Here is a 22,073-nt window from a genome sequence, read left to right as displayed (position 1 = left end):
AGACCCATAGCCTTGTGCAATGTGGTCTACAAGATAATATCCAAAGTTGTGGCCAACAGACTCAAACCTCTTCTTCCTACCCTGGTGTCGGTGGAACAATCTGGATATGTGGAAGGTAGGAAAATCCTCAACAACATCATTCAAGCTCATGAGGTGGTGCACTCACTGACTATCAATAGGAAGGCTGGAATGATCATGCAATTGGATATAGCCAAAGCTTATGATAAGTTGAATTGGACTTATATCAGGAAAGTTCTCATTGCTTTTGGGTTTGATCACAATTGGATCAGATGGGTAATGGCCCTAGTTACTTCTCCCAGCTTTTCAATTCTTGTTAATGGTTCTCCCTCGGAGACTTTTATTCCTTCAAGAGGCCTCAGGCAGGGAGATCCACTCTCTCCCTTTCTCTTTATACTCATCATGGAAGGGTTGGGTCGATCTATCAAGCATGCTAGAGTAGTTGGTAAAGTCAAAGGTCTCCAACTTTCTGAAAATGGACAGGCCTTGACTCATCAACAATTTGTAGATGATACCATGCTGCAGGGAATCCCCACGGTCAAAGAAGCTCTTGCTTATAAACAAATCCTGAGAGACTTTGCCATGGCTTCAGGTATGGAAGTTAATCTCTCCAAATCTAAGATTTTTTTCTTTAATACTCATATTGCTATTCAGAGAAATATATCCAGAATTTTGGGCTTTCAAAGGGAGATCCTCCCTTCAAAATATTTGGGAGTTCCTCTAACTGCCAAACCTTTACACAAGAGCATCTAGGAGCCAGTGATTAATAAATTGCAAGATAAAATCAGGAAATGGACTATTAGATCTTTAAACTTGGCTGGTAGGTTGGTGCTCACCAAGGCTGTCCTACAATCAATCCCAGTCTTCATGCTATCAGCTCTCCCAGCACCTAAAGGAGTCCTACAACAATTTAGAACCATACAAAGAGACTTTATTCGGGGTAAGGGGGAAGAAAGAAAGAAATGGGCCTTGGTAGCATGGGAAAAAATATGCAAACCTAAAAACCATGGAGGGCTTGGATTGGATGATCCTGAGATTCTAAGCAAGGTTTTAGGAGAAAAATTATGGTGGTGATGGGTAAAAGACCCAGAGGCTCAGTGGGCTATTATTTGGAAAGAAAAATATGCCAGCACTTGGCAAAATAATGATCTCATAAGGATGTCTGGAAATATAAAGGGCTCACACATTTGGAATAAGGCCTGGGAGAACCGGGGCTTAGTTCAAGAAAACAGCTTCTGGGAAATCAGAGAGGGAGACCTAGCTCTATTCTGGGAGGATAAATGGAAACAAGAACCTATATTGTTAAAAGAAGACTTGAGGGACCTCAAGGAAGAGACAAATACTAAAGGGTTATCTAAAGTAAAAGACTTTTGGGACCAAACCAACAGTATAGGAAAATGGAGAACCTGGAGGAACTTTGATTTTAGGGATGATAGCCCCCTAAAAGCTAAAGGAGAGACACTAATAAAAATGTTAGAACAAAGGAAGATTTTGATGTCAGAGGGGCAAGACCAACTGAGATGGGGCAACAATAATGAGGGTACCTTTAATCTTAAGGAGGCAAAATTCATTCTCCTTGACTTGAATTCCCATGCTTCGGATAGGATTTGGCAAGACCTATGGAGACATCAAGGATGGCTGAAAATTAAACTCTTCATGTGGCTGGTTCAACATAGGAAAATTATGACTTGGGATAATATTAGGAAGAGGGGTGTCCTGGGGCCTTCCAGATGTCAGCTCTGTGAAGCCCAAGAGGAAACAATGGAGCACCTTCTCAACAATTGCATTTTCACCTCCAGGTTGTGGGACTCTTTTGCCACCATTTTCCAACAGATTGATAGGGACAAAGGGAGTATCATCAACACCCTAAACAAATGGAGAAGAAACTTTTCAGATTATGAAGTTCTTGGCTCAGCATGGGCTATCACGCCAAGCTTCATTATTTGGAATGTCTGGAAAGAAATGAAAAATAGAATCTTCAAGAATGAAAAGAGGCCATCCCAATGTCTTTTTGAGTAGATCTTAAAACAACTCAAGGAAACGGTCGGCACCATTGTGCGAAATCTCCCTAAGAACCCACCTTCAGCAGCAAAATTGAGAATTCTCAGAGAGTTGGGTTTGCAGGGACTTATTCCTCAGGGACTAGATAGGAAGGTAATATCCATGGAATCTGAGCAAGATTTCTGGCATCCTCCCCCTAAGGGTTTTTTGAAATACAACATTGATGGGGCTGCAAAAGGCAACCTGGGCACTGCTGGTTATGGAGGGGTGTTAAGGGATGAGAATGGAAGTATCCTTTTCATCTTCTATTGTCATTTAGGAAGAGCCACCAACAACATGGCAGAATTGATGGCTATGGAGCAATGTTTAGATTTCCTGGAATAGGATAACCGCCAAAATGTGATTGTTGAAGCTGATTCTGAGTTAATCATTAAATCGGTTAAGAGAATCAGCTGGGGAACAAAGCTGGAAAAAGTCTCAAGAAACTGGAGGCTGATCCAGGGCTTTCAATGGATTCAGCATCACCTCCAGAGCCTTCGTACAGTTAGTTTTAAACATGTACGAAGAACGGCCAATAAATTGGCGGATCTTCTGGCCAATCAAGGAGTGATCAACACAGAGAATAGGGTTGCGATGAGCTGGCAAGAGCTGCCTCAGAGCAGGTTAAAGGTGAATTGTCATGACCAGGCAGATGAAGATAGGATCATGTTTCGGAGCAGAGCCATGGAGATGGAGTCCAGTTGAATCAGGTGCTTTATGTTTATCGATTTTTCCACTATCAGGTCTTTAGTGGGTTATAGGTCAATCCCGACCTTTGTTACCCAGGTAAGTACTTTTTTAGCAGATCCAGGTGGTAGCCGATCGGGTGGCTCTGGTTCTTGGAAGAGAGGCAGGATGGCGGGAGTTTCTTCTTTCTTAGGTTCTGGAAGAGAAGACACAGCGAAAGGTCGGAATCCGGGCACTCTCGGTGGCCTCAAAACCATGGGTTTTCCGTCTTTGATCGCTATATTGGGTCTGGGGCGGTTTTCCGGTGATCACGAGCCTTGCAAGCGGGAAATGGTTTTTCCGAATTTGAAGCGATTCCATTCAGCGGGCTACACGTGGCAGTGGGGTCGGCTAGAATACCACCCTCATTGCACGCTATTGTTTGGTGATGTTGGCTGGTGCGATATGATCCTCAGCCGTAGGATCAAGCGAGGCGGATCTACGGCTGGGATCGATCGTGCATGTTGGTGGTCCATGTGGGTAAGCGTCGCGCTTCTCAGTATTGTGAAACTGGCCACAGCCATTGGATCGGGTGAGAAGGTTCAATAGTGGAGATTAAAGATGCATGTCAGGAAGATGGCGGGAGGCGTTAATGCTTTTTATTCTTGGTGGGATGCAAAATATTCTAGGCGGGATGCAAAATGTTTTGGTTTGCTCTACAAATTCACAGGTTTGTGGGTTTTTCGGACATGATATCCGTATAGACCGGTACTTTTGGTCCTCTTCGGGTCCGTTGCCGGCTTCTACTATGTCTTGCTTTTAAGAGTTTAGAGGTTTGGTTTGTAGGGGTAGGGGCTTTTTCCTCGAGCCCGTTTCCAGTTTGTTTTTGGGTTTCTTCCTTGGTCCACAAATCCTCGTGGATTGGTGTAATTTATGTATTTTATTAATGAAAAAGAAGGTCCGACTCTTGCATTAGCAAAAAAAAAAAAAAAACATGTGAAAATTAGAAATCTATTAACTTAAATCTTTGTATTTTAATTCTCTACACCCTATCTCTTAGATCAACATGAAGAAGTATTTAAACAAAACAAAAAAAATACAATTAGAGTGTATTCATATACTTTCTATATATAAATAAATTTGATAGATTTTTTTTAAAATAGTAAATTTTAGCGTTCGAAAATGAAAAATTAAAATATCTTAAAAATTTTCAGAATATTGAATTATTTTATATATTTAAAAATATATTTTAATTAACGAACAATTACCATTGCATTCAAAATTGTAATGTTAAATTTAATGAAAAACCAAAAACTACTTTTATTTCAAATAAAATTTTATTATATAATCTAATCAAATCATATATATATATCTAAAAATAAAGGAAGTGATAAAAAGTTAAGAAATATAATTTTAATTATATTAAAAATAATTTAAAAAGTTTTAGAGTCAATTTTATATATATAATCCAATCAAATCATATATATGAAAACTATAAAGGAAGTGATAAAAAAGTTAAGAAATATAATTTTAATTATATTAAAAATAATTTAAAAAGTTTTAGAGTTTTTGTAAAGAAAGGGGTTTATGTTATAGTTACAAAATTTAGTTTAATAAGAGAGTGTTTGTGTTGTAATTATCAAATATAATTAATTTTTAGTATGATATAGAGATATTACATTACAAATATGGCAATGAGATGTCATGTCAAAATAAATTTAAGGGAATATTGAAGTGAAACTAAACATAGGTTTTATTAATTATTTATTTGTACTTTCAATTATAAATAAATAAATAATTTTAATAGTTAGGTGAAATAATATTAATATGTATTTGAAAATATATTAATAACAAAAAAAATATTTTAGTGTGTAGGAATCTACCGTTAGACTTATTCTATAGCCCAGTGTGAGGGCAATCTGTCCATACTCAATATGGAGTTGACATATGTTCCTTTTAAAATAAAAATAAAATATTCTTGAAATTGAAAAATAATGTTGGCTATAACCAAAGTAAAAAACAAATATATAGATTTTGTTAGCTTTAATTAAAAGTATTATAAAACAATCTCCCAAGCATCCAGATTTTGTTAGCTTTAATTAAAAGTATTATAAAACAGTCTCACAAATATACAGATTTGGTTACTTTTACTACTGTGTTTCTTTATTGATTATTCATATTACAACCTAATTTGATTTATTGCTTATTGATATTAAAACCCAATACAAGGGAGATATGGTAAATTAAAATATTTAGAAAAAAATTGATATTATTTATATTTTCATATTTCAATTGGTGGAGTAGATAAACCATTTTAATATCATGTTAATTAATTTATTTTAATATTAACATTAGAAAAAAATGTATATGTATATGTATGAACCTCAATAAAAAATTTCAATGTGCAAATAGAAGAAGTAATTGAAAGTAAAAAATTCAATTCCTTTCTTATAACAGTAATAAGAGGGAGATGTGTAATTAATTCAATTCTTAATATAAAATTAATATGTGACATTTAAAAATGTTAATAATAATAATAATAAATTCAATGTGCATCATAAATAAAATATTTCAATATATAAAATTAAGTAATATTGAAATGTATTTAAAAATATATTAATAGAAAAATAAAAACACTTTAATGTGGAGAATGTAATCATAAATAAAATATGTCAATGCTCATGTTAACTAAATTATTTCAACTTCAACAATTTACATAGTTTATAATAATAATAATAATAATAAATTTTTTTATTGTTATAACATTTATCATTATTTTCACCCGGATGCGGGTGATTATCTGGCTAATTAAGTTGACAAGATGGTCGGGCGGCGGATGGGCTGGCCAAATGGCCGCCTGCGTCCTTCCCCAAGCCCGCATGAAGCACATTTAAGGCACCTTGCAGGAGCCATTAAATGCGCCCCAAGGCCGAGATTGCTCCACCTCCTTCATAGCAATGGAGTCTGCAGAGTATTATGGTATCCCTCCCCCCTTGCTCCACTGTGTCTGCCCCCGCAAGCCTCTGAGCCATGCTCTCGCACTGTCACAGGCTGCCGATGCTGGCTGCTAAGCTACATTGACCTGGGTAATGGATTTCATTTTTCACAAACCAGGCTCTGCAACCTAGCTCTAGCTCAGCCCTCCCCGGTCCATCCTCTGCACAATTACTCCACTACCTCCCCGACTGCTAACCGTGACTTCAATCCTGCCATGGTTCGTCATAGAATGAGAAGCAGGAGGGGTGGCACGCGTGTCAGAAGCGTCCGCCCTCCAGCAACTCCCAGCTCTGCCTCAGCTTCCCCTGCTTCTTCAGCAGATAACCCCAATCCTCTCGGCTCTTTCCCTGGCCGATATCCAAATACCAGGAGCGGAAGGGGAAGAACCCGTTTTCAAGGAATTGAACGGCGGGACGCTGCAGTTCATATGGCAAATTTCCCCCTCCCACCGCATCTAGCACCCCATACCACTCAATTTCGTTTTCGTAGCACTCTGAACCGGCCCGTCATCACCGCTACTGTCACAATTACTTTCACTGAAGAACTGGACCAGTCGGCACCTCAGGGTGCTCATAGCGAAGAGCTGAACAGGGTAGCTCCAAGCAACAAAGGAGTTTGCAGCCCAGGCGAAATGCAACCCGACATTGATAGAGCCACCTTACATGGCAAAGCACCAGCTGGCAATCAACAAGTTGTGGGGAGCATGCTTGGCAACACTCAGGCTTCTGGCAGCCGACGAGGCGACACGTCTAGCCTGCATGCGGGCTCGGGAAACGCTGAAACAGGCCATCCAACTCAGGGAGCGGACACGTCGGCTGAAGAGGATGACTGGTACAAATATGCATGCAGGATTGAAGAGGAACCGGCCCCGGACAACCTCTAGCCCTGACACGTGGCTGCCAGGTGGCGCTTTTTTTGCCAGGTCGATGATTCTCATGCTGACTGGGAGTTTTTGGTTAAATTCATGTTTTATGCTTAGATCAATGCAATGTCTGAACTGTCATTTTGTTTTTTGGTCAAAACTGTCAACCCATATGTGGGTATTTTTGATTTCCTAGACTGGTTTCCCCTCTGTTGGGGCAGTCAAAGCTAAACCGAGTTATTTTGTGATGGTTAATGCTCAAGACTTTGGAGGCCATACCTCTCTGTAATTTCTTTTTTTGTATTATATTAATGGATTAATCCTACTTAGGAAAAAAACATTTATCATTATTTTACATTTTGATCCTTAATTAAGGGTTACTTTTGAATGGAACAAATATATGTTGGAATTGCATGTTTAAGCTATTTATTCCATATATTCAAGGAGTTGAATCATTTATGCATTAAAAAATGCAATTTTATATATATATATAAAGTCTCTATGAAATTTTTGGAGGTGCATTTTTTTTTTTTTAAATTTTGCACTATTAAAAAAAGTTTGCACCTCAAGAGATTTATTTCTCGCAGTTCTTGTTAGATCCATGGTGTTTAAGATGGATATATACTGATAAATAAAATTGTTAGACAGCTAATCCTCGGGATTAAGGTTGGGTTAGTTTTTGTTATGGTGAGTGGTTATTAAAGTCCAAGAAGACCTAAAAATTGGATCAATGGTTTCATTATATATTTATATGCACAATGTGTACATCATACTTTGAGATCAATTCTTAATATACGTTTGATGTTGGTTTCCAATTTATTGTCCTACAGTGGTATCAGAGCGAGTTGTTCATCCACCCTGTTGATTGAATTGTGCCACTAGTTTTGTGAACATCTAAAATATTATGCAGGAGAATTTTTTTGTTGTTTGAGGCGTTGTTTGAAGTTGATATTACCGGTGGGTTTCCCTTCTCACAGAAAAGAATGCCTTTTGTCCATAATTAAAATTGTCATGGGATTTCATTGCAATAGAAACGATTGTGGACAGGGGAGGTGTATGTGAAAGTAAGCAAGTGTGAATAAATTTATGAAAGGTATGTAAATTACATACAGTTGAATCTAAAGACCTTGAAGAATTGTTCAAGTGACGTTGTATCATTTATTTTATATCGAAGCACATTGTTATCAATGGTATGTTGTTTTTGTGCCTGCAAGAACGAAGTGAAATGATGGTGAGTGATGTTTGGTTTTATGCTGTTAGCCCGGACTCTGTGCAAACCCCCAATTTTGTGTGTGCCTGACCGCTATTTGGTTGGTATCCTGTCATTTGATTGGTAATTGGTACTTTTGACCCGAGACAATGTATGCCATGTACATTGAAGAAAATTGGTCTCTTTCTATTCGTTCAGGTAAACATTATTTTTTATGTCAGAAACCATATGTTCAAGCCAAGAGTGGCTTCAAGGTTCATCTATCCTCCCTTTCTATTTCTTGGGCTCAAGTGTTCAATTATGGCATGGTTGGTTTATCTTTCCATCTCGAACAAGTGTACTTTGGAAATAATATAATTGTCGGTCAAAGGATTCACACCACGCTTTGGTAAGAATGAGGATATATAAACAAATGAAGGCAGATTCAGGATGATGTTTTCTTGAAACAAACATAGAGATCACCTGGAGGTATGCAAATATGACAAAATTAGTTTGGAGATCGGGTTTTGTGGGGAGTATCATTGCACAACTACACAGTGAATAATATGAGTCTCCCTTTGGTAGTCTCAGATCACAGAATTTAAACAAATGGCATTGATGAATGTTTTCTCTGATAAATATATAAAAAGCGGTTTGTTAAGTGTATTCAGTGCTTGTTTTTTTTTCTGGACCAATTCTCGTAGGAAATTCTCATTGATTTTATCAGTTACTGGATAGGAAAATGGTGCCTGTTTGTTGGTTATCCTTCATGCATTTATTTTATACAATTCATGATTGATGGTTCGATCAACAGAGAGATTTTTGGTATTTTGTCAACTCTGGAGGGCAGACAAAGGGAATTTTGTGCGTTTTGACCTATATGTTGATCGAGCCATTTAGATTTTTTTTGAAGCGGAGTTTAATGATACATAGTTCATTCTAGATTCTGATCCTTCGATAATGAAGAATAATGAAAGGAAATATAAATGAAAAATGTTGCATTAGTAGTCAGAATTAGTCTCTGTGGTGATCAGTTTCAATACCAATTGATTTGATAAATTTACTGTGCTTTTGAATTGATTGGATTTTAGCAAAGGTGCAAAGAAGTGTTTCATTGTTAAAGGCAGAGTCTGTGAACGAATGTGTTGGGACTAAGATGCATTGATTTCCAATGTGGATCTGCAAGTTTGAAATTTGTTGATCACAATTTAACTTCGGCATATGGCTGACCGCGCAGCAACACATAGACGGGATTCGATCACGGGTGGGGTGCGAGAAAGTCGTCAACCCCCACCACGCGAACCATGCACTCGAGTGCATTTTCTTTACCAATTTTACGGATTGCATTGTGCAGAGTGTACTTGTTGCAGTAGTTTGAAGTCCTCTGTAGAATACTTCTCCTTAGATTTGGATGTTTTTTCTTCTGGACCTAGAACATATATTAGAGTTGGTGTTGTGCCTTGGCAAACAATGATGATTTGAGACCAGCAGAGACATTGTAAGCAATTGATTCAACTTAGGAAGATAAGTTAGTTTACCCAAGTTCATGGTTAAAAATCAAAGTTCATAAATAATTTTGATTATAAGTGTGGCAAAACATCGAGTATGGAGAATTAGTAAAGTTTTGGAAAAAATTTGTGAAGTGAATAACATTGAGAGTGGAGTATTTTTTAGAAGTAAATAAGTTTTGGTGGCATATTTCATTGGGCGAATTGGTTGATGAGAGTGGAAGCAGTGGAAAAGATGTTTTTTCTGCTTTGTATAAAGGTGTTTATTCTCAACATTTTGAATATTGTACTAGATGTTATTCATCTTTTAATTGAATTTGTATTGTTAGTGGGTGCATGATTGGTTGAACCCGAAACCCAATTAAATCATTGTAAATTTGATTTTATTGGGTGCATTTTTTGTGGTAGCCAACACCCTTTTCAAAGTTGATTGCAAATTTTTCTTTGATAGGAAGCTGGATAAATGACGGGACTCAATGATTTGATATAATTATTAAGAAATATAATGCTATTTACTATTCATAACAATGGCCAAATCAATAAGGACACACTCTCTAGCATCCAAACATGTTTGCAAAATGCTGAAAGGAAAATTTATTTTTTGGAGCCATAGTCGCAGTTACAACAAGACGAACTTTAGAAGAAAAAAATGTGATTTTGAACTGGTGTTTGTCTAGAACAACACTTTTTTTGAGCCTGATTCTAATCTACAGTCAGGGATGGATCAACCCATTTCAAGAGAAAATTTGGATGCAATCGAAAGTCTTGATGTGAAAGCTACAGTTCCAAAAACCTTTAGAAAATCATGGGAATAAATTCTACACAACAAAAACATAAATTTTTTGAGATATAATAACGATGTCCTGGACGTATCTTTTCATATTCGTGATTTTTCTAAACCTATACACTTTCATAGTGTTGGATTTCTATATGGTGTTGTTCCAAAATAAATTGATCGATGTCAACATTATGACAGAGTTGGACATGTGAAAGATCGGTACTTTGATCTTCACCCACGCGAACATTGTGGAAAGCACAATCACCATTCAAACAAATATTCCAAAAAGAGGCCCACTGCAAGAGAGAATAAATTTTAGATGGATTGCTTCTTGGGATTGGTCCAAAACAACCAAGAAGTTTTACAGGTCATACCATAGGATATGTTTGAGAGTATTGACCAGCCATGCAATGATGAAGAATACTTTATCTTCTCACCTTGTATCTGACAGGGGGGAATTGATGGAATTGAGTTGGTCTTCTAAAGGTTCAAAGACTTTTCAAGCGAGTCAGAGTTAGAGATCCACAAGTGAGCACAAGCCACAACCTGTACCATGTAGAGCTAAAGTTGTAGCCAGAGGGACTTCAATTTTTGTTGAATGAGTTGTTTTTGAACAAGCACTTCCAGATTCAGAATTGTTCGAGGACTGCAATTATAGTCGCAAAGTTAATCGTCACTTTAAAACCACATTTTTGTTTGTTCTAAGAACTGCTATGAAGGTTCCAGAGTTGGTGTTGATTGAGACCTTGAGTTCTCCCATATTTTGGTATTGTTTGTGATTTTCTCTTAAAATCCACCATCTTCGGTTTGTGGTCGTCCTTGAAAACGATTTCTAAGAGACATTCGGCTCTTGGTTGAGATGCATTTTTGTATTTTCAGCTCTCATTCTTGGACTTTAATACATCCCTTCAGACTAAGGGGAGAATGTTAGACGACTAATCCTCAGGATTAAGGATGGGTTAGTTTGTGTTATGGTGAGTGGTTATTAGAGTCCAGGAAGACCCGGAAACTGAATCAAGAGTTTCATTGTGTATTTATATGTACATTGTGTACATCATTATTTGAGCTCAATTCTTGATATATGTTTGAGTTTGGTTTCCAATTTGTTGTTTTACAAAAATAACTTAGTGCCCATGTTAAGTAAAAGATTTCAATGTGAAATATGCATATATTATATATAGTATGTTAAGTAGAAGATTTCAATTTCAACTATGCATATATTATATATAGTTAAAACAACTCTACGCATAGATTATATAAAACAATTGAAAAAAATAACTCTTATGCTTAAAACATTTCAAATAATCTCACTATTTTACATTTTAGCACTTTTTTAGGTATATTTTTTTGGTCAATTTTGTCTAAAATCCAGCAAATATTCACTGTAATTGCATGTTTAAGTTGTGTAGATTACACAATGCAAGTGCCCAAGAAAATTTTCAAGGTATCAAATTCATTTATACATTAAAAAAATGAAATTTCAACAATGAAAATTTTGGATATATATATATATATATATATATATATATATATATATATATATATTCAATTTTAAAAATGAAAATTTAGCATTATTCTTGAAAAAAGTTGCTATCTCAATGTGACTTGTTCATGTTTTCACGTCCATGCAGCTATGCCACCTCCTTAACGAATTTTTCGATCTCTCTCTTAAAGCATGCTAAGTTATGATAGCTGTTAATACGAGCAAAGTAAAATAAATAAAATATTAGAAAATACATCTATAACAACAATATTTTTTTCCTGCAAAACCTTTATAGAAAAATTAGCCATAAAACTGTTTAATTTTGCCAAAATTTGGTCAAAGTTAATGACCAAACAACCCAAACATCCACTCACTTGAAAATACATCTATAACAACAATATTTTTTTCCTGCAAAACCTTTATAGAAAAATTAGCCATAAAACTGTTTAATTTTGCCAAAATTTGGTCAAAATTAATGACCAAACAACCCAAACATCCACTCACTTATGACACCTTATTATAGATGATCTAGATTTTATTACATCCCAAAAAAATCTAGAAAATTGAAAGTAAAATATACTTCTATATTTCTTTATCATATAAACATTTTTTTAACAAAAATAAATAAATATAAATAATTTTAAAAAAAAATTCACACTATTTTTTTGTACATAATCACAGTCATTAAAAAAAACTTTTGAATTAAAAAAAAAAAATTCCTATATCTCTTCATCATTTTAACACATACATACAATATAATCAGTTTAACACATACACACAATTGAATTAAAAAATAATAATTTAGATATATTTTAATGATTTTCTCTCTCAGGCATATATATCCTTATTTTTCTATCATCTTAACCCATACACACCTTTGAATTAAAAAGAAAAACTATTTTCCATTCTTTTAAATTATTTATTTTCCATTCTTTTAAATTATTTTGTCCCTCACATATATATCGTTATTTTTTCGATTTGGGAAAAGTTATACAGTTATATACTCTTAAAAACACGCACTCTTACCCCCAAAAAAAACAAAAAACCACGAACTTGTGTCAAGTTAACCTCAGTCTCAAAGTAATACCGTTTGTCTTTCAAAGTATATGATATTGTTGGGAGGCAATACCATTTCTCTTAATTGTGTACATGACAACAGAGTTTAGATTCATTATCCACTCACTTAAATTTGTTTTGTTTTGTTTTCCTTTTTAAAATAAAGATAAAGACTAATGACAATATTGACTAGATATTCAACTATAAATATTATGGGAAACTTAGTCAAATCTAAACACTTTGAAACATTTTTTTTTATCACATAGAATAGTTTTGACACATAAAATACATTGCACAACCAAAGAATTTATTGATATTGATGTAAAGCCGTGCCAAACTCTAACATTGCTGAGTCAAAGCTGAAGAATGCAAGAATTAAACAGATGATTCTGGCGGTTTGGAGGAACAGACTAACCTGAACTTACAATCGTTACAATTCTGAAACTTTGCTGATAAATAGAAAGATAACTGGGTTTTGGCAGTGCATTTTTTCCATGTCATCACTTTCTCCAGCATCACATAAATAATAAGAAGAAACATAATCTATTTCGGCAGTGCCTATTTTTTGCGTGAATCTCAAATGCAATTTTATTTTTTTTCCTAATGACCGATTGCATTGAAAATTTAAGACCTATTAGTCAAGAGACTGCAATCCTCTCCTCTGTATCTCCTTCACAAACTTCTCCATGTTATTGTAAGAAGATCCTCCTTTTCCCACTGCTCTCATCGACGCCTCTCTTAACTCACCGATTCGCTTCCTCATTTCCCTCCCTTCTTCCCCTCTCATCAGTCTCCCCACCACGTCTTCCACTTGTTCTCTTTTCACAATTTCATTTATGGTCAGTCCAATCTTCCACACTTCCGTAACAAATCTCCTGTTTGTTAGTTGCTCTGAAAAGGAAGGCCACGATATCATGGGCACGCCAGCACATATGCTCTCCAGCGTAGAGTTCCATCCACTATGTGTCAGAAAGCCTCCCACTGAAGGATGCGAGAGCACTTTCATCTGAGGCGCCCACCTCACGAAGAAACTTCTGCCCTCCACCTTCTCCAAAAACTCGGGAGGCAGCACAGCAGATTGACCACGAAGCAGATCCGGACGAATAGCCCACAGGAACGGCTGCCTGCTCGCTTCTAATCCCCACGCGAACTCTAAGAGTTCTTGGTCAGATATAACAGTTATGCTTCCAAAACATATATAAATAACTGAGCAGGGCTCCTGAGCGTCCAACCATTTCATACACTCAGTTTCTTCAGTCCACATGCTTGCAGAGATACCGGATATTCTATCATTTCCAGATTGTGCCTGTAAAACAAGAGGGCCAATCGTATACAAGGCAGGAAGTCTGGTCCGGAGTGCATCGACTATAGGACCATCAAGCTCATAAAATGTATTAAGAATTACAAATTCGGCTTCCAGGGCGGCCTGCGCTTCACTTCTGAGAAACTGAAACATGTAATTGGAGGAGTCTGTGAGTTGCAATGATTTGGGCAGATCTTTTACACGCAATTGGGGCATTCCAGGAATGCAGGGGATTATTTGATCCATGTACCCATTTGTGAAACAACTCTCATCTGCAGCAGCAAGTAATACGATACAAAGTAAGCTCGCTCTTAGTAATCCAGAGGGGGTTAGAACTTAGAACCCAAAATCAGTGCAGTGAAAAAACAGTATTCGATAAGAGATATACCTTTGAGAGGAATATAACCATGGTCGACGAGAAGAGGGATGAAGAAGAAAGCGGAGAAACCACAAGCGCTATGCGACCAGAAGGCTACTCTGGGAACTCCAAGCTTCCTGGCGGTCTTCTGTGTAAAAGAAAGTGCCCCCTCTGAAATAATACAGGTGAGAGGAGGAACAGCACCCTCTGTTTGTAAATGCTTCATCTTGTCAATGAGGTTGTCCAAATACAAAGGGCCGTTTTCAGTCAAGGATCGACATAAGTCGGCTAGATTGGAGGTCCGACCATGGTCAGGAGGCAGGCCATCTGGAATCGTCTCGAACCTAAAGTCGGGGTGAGGTTTAAGGGAATCCACCGATCCGGATGAGAAGAGGCGCTGTTGTATGAATTCTGTATTAAGGAAAGTGATGTAGAAGCCTCGAGCGTACAGGACCTTGGCAAGCTGCAGCATCTCCTGAAGAGGACCCTGAGCAGGCATAGGAAACATAAGAGCATGAGGTCGTCTATTAACGCACGCCATGTTAACGAGGAGCAGAGGTGCAGAGCGGCAGAATTAACAAGACAGTTGTATGTTAAACAAAGGGTAGAGATGTATTTATAAGAACCGTAGTCTAATGAGGCTACAATTTCCTCAGAAAACCATGGAAATTTTGATGGGATAAACCATGGAAATTTTGATTGGATTTTGAAAATTATTAATAGAAACTTTTAGAAATTCAGATTACTCTGTGAAATTTTAAGATTTAAAAGTTTGAATGTTTCGAAATATTTGATAATGTTAAATTCATTTCCAAAAAACCTATTTAAGTAAGAATTTAACCAACAACTCTAAATAAAAGTCTAGATTCAGTCTATATTCCCGGTTTGAGTGTGGTCAACAACATGAAATCTGCACACAGATCATGACCCCAATATAGATTTATTTATGTCAAAATTGTCCATTTCTGTCTGTATTGTTTTAATATAGATTTCTTTATTTCAAAATTGTCCATTTCTATCTGTATTGTTTTTCATTAATCACTTTTACCCATTCTTCAAACAACCATCCATAAAAGTCTTACGAAAATCACTTATATTGTTTAAATTTTCATTATCATACATATAAAATTAAAATTTAGTGTTTTTATTCTTCAATCAATTTTAGTTGATGGTAGAGACAAAATTGTTAGCCTTATAGTATGTTGTTACGCACATGGTATTGTTGGTGGATGGTAGAGACAAAACTGTTAGGTTTATAGAATATTGTTGATCAGGTATATGGTGTTGGTGGATTATGATATTTTGTGTTTTTTATTGTTAAATAAATTTAATTATAGTTAGATTTATAATATCAAAATCATAGACTTGAAAACCATGAATATGGAGTTAAAAATTATTTGATTCATTTTAATTTAATATAAATTTTTATTTACACACTTAAAGATTTATAGTGTGTGGATGTTTATATCTTTTATAAAATTTTGAAGTTTTCTAAAGAAAGATTCTTCTATATCTTTTTATTATTTTAAATTTTTTTAAACTGCAACAGATGTTACAAAGGAAACTTCATAAGTCCATAACATATGGAAAATGAGCATAGATGAAGAGTGATATGATATGTGATGTGATGTAAATATAGCTCAATTTAAATAAAAGAAAAATCTTAATGTTGTTGCCACTAAGGTAACCTTTTATAATTAGCATCTCTTTTTTTCCTCTATCACATATAAATTTAAATGAAGAATTACAAATTTTAGATATTTGAATGATTGGAATTTGGAAGTGAAAATGTTAACTTATGTTATTGTTAAATTAATCTCCAGACTTGAATTCAAAAATGTTTTTATACCAATTTACAAACACAACTCTACTTTTAAAACATATGGACAAATAATGAACGGTTTATTAGTTCCCTCATGTTTAAGGAACTAATTTGGGAAGTAGGAGTAACATTGTCACTTAGAAAGGATAGATGATATGATCCATATACATTTTATAAATATATAAAGTTCAAAAAAGACCTAATATTTCTAGGTGTCGAGTAAGTGGCTAATGTATAAAAAAAATTAAAACATTTGTGATTTTCTCGTGTTTTTGGAAAATTCTATAATGAATAGTTGAATAGTTGTATGTTGATTATTAATCACATAAATTAATGTAATTAGTTATATATTTTAATTTTAGGTCTATATGACTTCTAAGTAAATTTTGAAAATAATTACTTAATTAAATTTATTAATATTTTTGCTTATAAAAATGTGAACACAACTTCTTTTAAATCCTACTTGTTATTAGGTTCCCTAAACCCCTCTTTCTAAAACTCTACACCAAAATATTCTATTAATAAACAATTTAATATGTTTCAATATAAAAACACAATATAAAAACACTATTATTAACTGAACTCCCATGACACTTTATCGCCTCTATCGCACATACGACTGTGGCCGCACTTGCTCTGGGCAGGCCAGCCCCTGCGGCCCCAAAAGCAGCCAAAGCAGCCAACAAAAACATTCATTGGAGCGGGCTGCCTTGGTGGCTGGGAAAAGCTCCCATTGGCCAGGATACCATGTGACCTTCACCATCCTGCAACAACACAACAGAAACAAACTCATTGGCTGAAAATCCCATCGAGTGGAGAAAATTAATTTGAAGATATCAAATAAAATAACCAAACAACCATACCAGGATCAAACCCAGTCTCTGGTTTCGTAGACTAGGGCCTTTCTCCACCTCGCACGTATTTTCTTTTTTCCGTGATCATTTTTCCGACATGAACATGTGACTAAATACATTGAATGTATTTGATTTTATCATTGAAAAGGTGCATCGTTGGTTCTTACTGTTTTAATTTTATATATATATATTTAATTTTGAAATCAAATGGCATGGAATTTATGTATTTAACTTTTGTCTTTTGTAAAAGTTGGTTAGAAACCTTTTCTAGTATTTTTAAAATGAATTTAATTTCTATTTATTTTTAGTTAATTTCAAATATTTATTATTTGATTTTTGGTATAATTAATTAATTTAGATTGTGTTTTATTTGGGTTATGGAATATGTTTACAATTATATATATGTAAAATAAATAAACAATATTATTATAAAGTTTTTTTTTGGGTTGTATTAGTGTATAGTGGATATAAGTAAAAGAAAAGTCACTGCATACAGAAATGAATTGTGTAACAACAAAGTAGAGTAAGAGAAGGAAAAAAAAAAAAGGGAGAAAAAGAAAACCTCACCATGTTGAGCATAGCTATAATATTAATGAAAAGGTAAAGTTATTTTGATGGCTAAAAACTCCCAAAAACTAACATTAAGAAATTGCAGCATATAAATGGAATTGCTGAAATATGACATCTGTGTAGCCATTATGAAAAAAGATTTTTGGTATATGTCAATATTAAATAGTTTAATGCAAAAGAAAATTTTATTACATAGATCTATGCACTAGCTAATTTTGTTAGTTTAAATTTAAAAAAATAAAACATTAAAACATAAATTAGTTAGTTTAAATTTAAAAATAATAAAAGGTTAAAACAAATGCATGAAAATGTAAATCTATGCACTAACTAATTTTGTTAATTTAAATTTAAAAATAATAAAATGTTAAAATATAAATTACTTAGTTTAAATTTAAAATAATAAAATGTTAAAACAAATGTATGAAAATTTAAAAATAATAAAATGTTAAAACAAATGTATGAAAATTTAAAAATAATAAAAGGTTAAAACATAAATTAGTTAGTTTAAATTTAAAAATAATAAAATGTTAAAACAAATGCATGAATGTGTGAGATAATGTGAAGTTAACTTCACTCTCAACTGAAATTCTAAATGCACCACTCTCGGAGATAAAGTGAAGTTACTATTACTGTAATATTAGCCTCAAAATATCATATCTGGAGGTTTGATTTTCAAATAAGCAATTAATATTATACTAAATATAGAAGGTGAAGTAGAAATAAATAAATAATTATCTACTCACAAAACAGTTTTAAAATTAATTGATTGATGTAAAGACATGTAACAATTAGTTGAGCGTGATCTTTAAAGTTTAATGAATGTGGAAGTAATAATAATACTAAGTATAATAAAAAAAATTAAATATTTAGCCTATATTAATTTTTATAAAATTAGTATAAAATTGAGAATAATTTAAATTTCCTATTGAAAATATAAAATCTTTAAAACAGTAAATTCTCTTCGGATAGAGCCAAGGCAATATGTTGGCATGTTATACTTAATAATAGAAAAGTTGGAGATTGGTGAGGAAAGATATATGTGTAATATGTTAAAATATGTAATGTTAATGGTAATATATATAGTGTAAATTTATTATATGTTATATTTGTTGAAATTATTATCTGTTATTGTTGTATATATTTTAAGTAAATAATAAATAAATTTTATAGTCATTAAGTGATTTATAGAATTTTTATATCCTAATTATAAGAATATATTATATATAATTTATCTTTTGAAAAATAATATATATATATATTGTGACTCTAAGGAGTTGTCATCATAGTGTATGTTTCCAAATATAATTTAGTAATAAAGTTTATAAATAGATAGCTTTTTATTATATTTCTCTATTATTTAATTTTGTGAGTTCAAATTAAACTAATAACATTATGAACATATGGTTATTTACTTTGTCACAATGTGCAATTTTGTGTAAGTGTGAACTTGCTATTCCATGTTGTATCGTAAAAATGTAACACCGAAAGTGATGTACAATTACCACGGACGAATAACAAGAGGGAAACTAAAACTTTGTTCGGTCTACAGGGGGATCATGGCTCCTAAGCGTCGAAGACAAACCCAAGTTACCCTTGTCGTGGAAACTCCACCTCAAGCCACTATAGAGATTGGAACCCTAACAGAATAAGCCATATTGTGTTCCCTTGGGAAAGGCCGACCATCTTTAAGGATTGGGTCACCAACCAAGGCCAAAGTCAAAGAAATGAGCAAAGTTAAGGAAGGGAGTTGGAGAAAAAACAATGACAAGACTTAAATTTTCAATTCAATGCAAAAGATAGACAAAAAAACCTTGATATTATGAGAGAAATACAAAAATCCAAATTACCAAAGTTCACAATTCAAGAAGGGAGTTCAGTAGTAGGAGCTTGGGTAATCGATGTCAAGAGAGCACTTAGATTTAAGGCACATTCTTCAGGGGAAAATGACCTAATATCAATGAGACTACTAAAAGGAGAGCTTTATTATGGTGGGTAAATGAAGAGATTAAGATGCAAGTCATCCTATTGCAAGCTACTTGGGAGATGTTTGAGGAAGCCTTCAGAACTCGGTACCTATCAGAGGAATACAAACACCAACAAATAGGGGCTTTCCATGCAGTGCGACATAATGGTAGATCTATCAAAGACTGTGAAGAAGAATTCTATGTGTTGGTCCATTATGTGGACTATAAAATAGATGGTAAATGCCAAGCTGAAAGACTCCTACATGGGCTCGATCCTTTAGTTAAAGCAGAAGTTGTCATGTGGAAACACACCACTATGGAAAAAACCACTAGCTTGGCCAGACAAGTCTAAAGGAGAATAAATATGAAAAGGGAAATGGTGGATGACGAAAATATAGAGAAGTAATCCTCCAAGGAGGATGTAAGTAGAAATGGGGGACACCAATATGAATCCCAAGGAAGACGAAAAAATGTTGCTAAGATTTCCAGTGTAACCTATGGGTTTCCTACAAAACAAACGTAGAGGTCAACCCTACTTAAAAAGAATGAGTAGTAGAGATAGAGGAGTTGGTGGCTGTTAACACTCAGGTTGTCCCTCAGGTTGTAATAAAGGGATATGGCCGAGGTAACCACAGAACAACTTTGGACTATAGGTTCTAGCCAACCTGCAATCAGAGAGGGCTCTCTCTTTATGATTCAGATTTGTTGAAATTGATTTTAGGCTAGGTATTGGGCTTGAGGGTTTTTTGTTTTGATTTTGGTGGAAAAATTGATGTCTTCGAGTAGAGAGGCAAAGCATAGTCTAATAAGTTTCAAACCATTGGGCATGGAGTCGAGGAGGAAGACTGGTGGTGCGTTTTATTGATCACAAGAGAGATATATGGAGCAAGGTAGCTGCACATGAAACAATGTTTCAGGTTTAAAGGATGGAATGAATGCTAAGGAATGAGAGGCAATCAAGAATCTCTCTTTCAGCTTAACAGAAGGAGATAACAGAGCTCTACCTAGGGGCAGTAAAGAATCCCTAAATAATTAGCGAACACAGGTGAATTAGGGTAAATATGAGCCAGAAGGAATTCATATTCATTACCAATTCATTCAGATGAAAACATACAGAAACAGCAGAAATTGAGCATAGAGTGCTGTAAACAAATTCTAAGCTAATCTTTCTTTCTGCTATTTAGATAGTGGTTAACAATAAAACAGAGGTAAGATGCACTTATTGTTCCAGGCTGCAGCACAAGAATTCCACATTTAGTCTTCAGAAATATTTAACAACACATCAGACGGTCATACTCCAAACTCTTCAGCAGTCTTTGATTATAGAAAAAATCTGAGGTATACAGTGCGAGTCTCTAGTGAGAATTATCAATCGACCAACCCTTAAAACAGTGCAGAGGGTGGTATATATAGGGAAAACTCTTCAAAATTGCTTATTTACAGTTTGACCTAAACAGGTCTGGAGGAAAGATGATTACTTTAACCTAATCCTATCCAGAAATAAATGCATAAAATATCTTGAGCTGCGCTGAGGGCCGCCGTATGGGGATTGCGTAAATGTGTTGTCCTCAGTGGCTTGGTGCAGTTGTCTCTGCAATAACTGTGCATGGGTCTCTGCTCCATTGTAGTTCGGTGTCCTTAAATGCTTCAACTGTGATTTGAGAGCTGGGATGGGCTTTCACCACCTGATTTGACTTTGTTGGCGGCCATTCAATGTTAACCTGCTTTGGGAACTGAAGGTTTCTTTTAAACAATTAACTGGTACACTTTGCTGCTTCTCTTTCCTCTGATACTCTCTGACAAATGAATTGGGTCGCTTCTCTCATTTGCTGTGGGTCTAATAAAAAATTAATGGCCACTGTTCGGCCTCTGTTTCCTCTAGAACTGTCTTCTGCTCCTTTCTGCATGCTTCGCGAAGAAAAACTGGTCATTCAACGCCTTTCGGGTTTGCTGTGGGTTGCGCGATGAAAAGATTCCCCATTTTGGCCTATTTTATCTAGCGATGCGTGCGCCTAGAAACTGCCTCAGAAACTGATTCCAGGGCTCTAGAGTGCGATTTTCGCCCTTCGCGCCAAAGTTGTTGATGACATCAGCATGACGGTCCTCGTACGGCGGATGACGTCAGTATGATGATGTCAGCATGTACGGAGGTGACGTGGCAGTACGGCGGGTCTGATGATGTGGCAGGACACATGGCAGGGACGTGGCAGGGTGACTCGGTGGTACAGTGGCAGGCGGCCACGCAGGCAGATGACATCAGCGTCGACGTGGTGCTGACGTAGGATGGAGGAGGGCGGTAAGCGGTTTTTGGGGACACCGCCTTTGAGGAAGAGTGGTTTTGTCAGGGGGGGCTCCGCCACAGCCCAGGAGGCGACGCGTGGCGGGAGTAAGGCGGCAATACCGCCCATCTCCCAGACGCTAACCTTCGGGCGGCTCGGAGATGGGACGGACCCGCCAACCGTTGATCTGGGCGCAGAACGATCGGACGGCTGGCGGTAAGGATGAGTCAGCGGAGGGGTAAGGGGCGGGAATATACACGGAATATTCTAAATTTAATAAAGCGTGGAGGGATTTTAAAACTTTGGTTTATGTCGGTTTTGGGGGT

At 35.5% G+C, this 22,073-nt stretch overlaps 1 protein-coding gene across 1 annotated transcript; it reads right to left on the bottom strand.

Moving 5' to 3' along the window:
* Nucleotides 1-12,929: 12,929 nt before the first annotated feature.
* Nucleotides 12,930-14,829, bottom strand: LOC149208901 (7-deoxyloganetin glucosyltransferase-like). The gene is made up of 2 exons (XM_089394170.1): nucleotides 14,289-14,829; nucleotides 12,930-14,172 (listed from the first exon to the last, which is right to left on the bottom strand). Exons 1-2 carry the CDS (start codon nucleotides 14,797-14,799, stop codon nucleotides 13,232-13,234), a joined length of 1,452 nt encoding a protein of 483 aa, XP_089250296.1. The 5' UTR covers nucleotides 14,800-14,829; the 3' UTR covers nucleotides 12,930-13,231.
* Nucleotides 14,830-22,073: the final 7,244 nt, after the last annotated feature.

Source organism: Pinus tabuliformis, chromosome 1_2, assembly GCF_031772625.1.
Source record: "Pinus tabuliformis cultivar Carrire ecotype Pingquan chromosome 1_2, CPIR1, whole genome shotgun sequence".
NCBI classification, from domain to species: domain Eukaryota; kingdom Viridiplantae; phylum Streptophyta; class Pinopsida; order Pinales; family Pinaceae; genus Pinus; species Pinus tabuliformis.
This window is presented reverse-complemented; position numbering and strand designations above follow the sequence as displayed.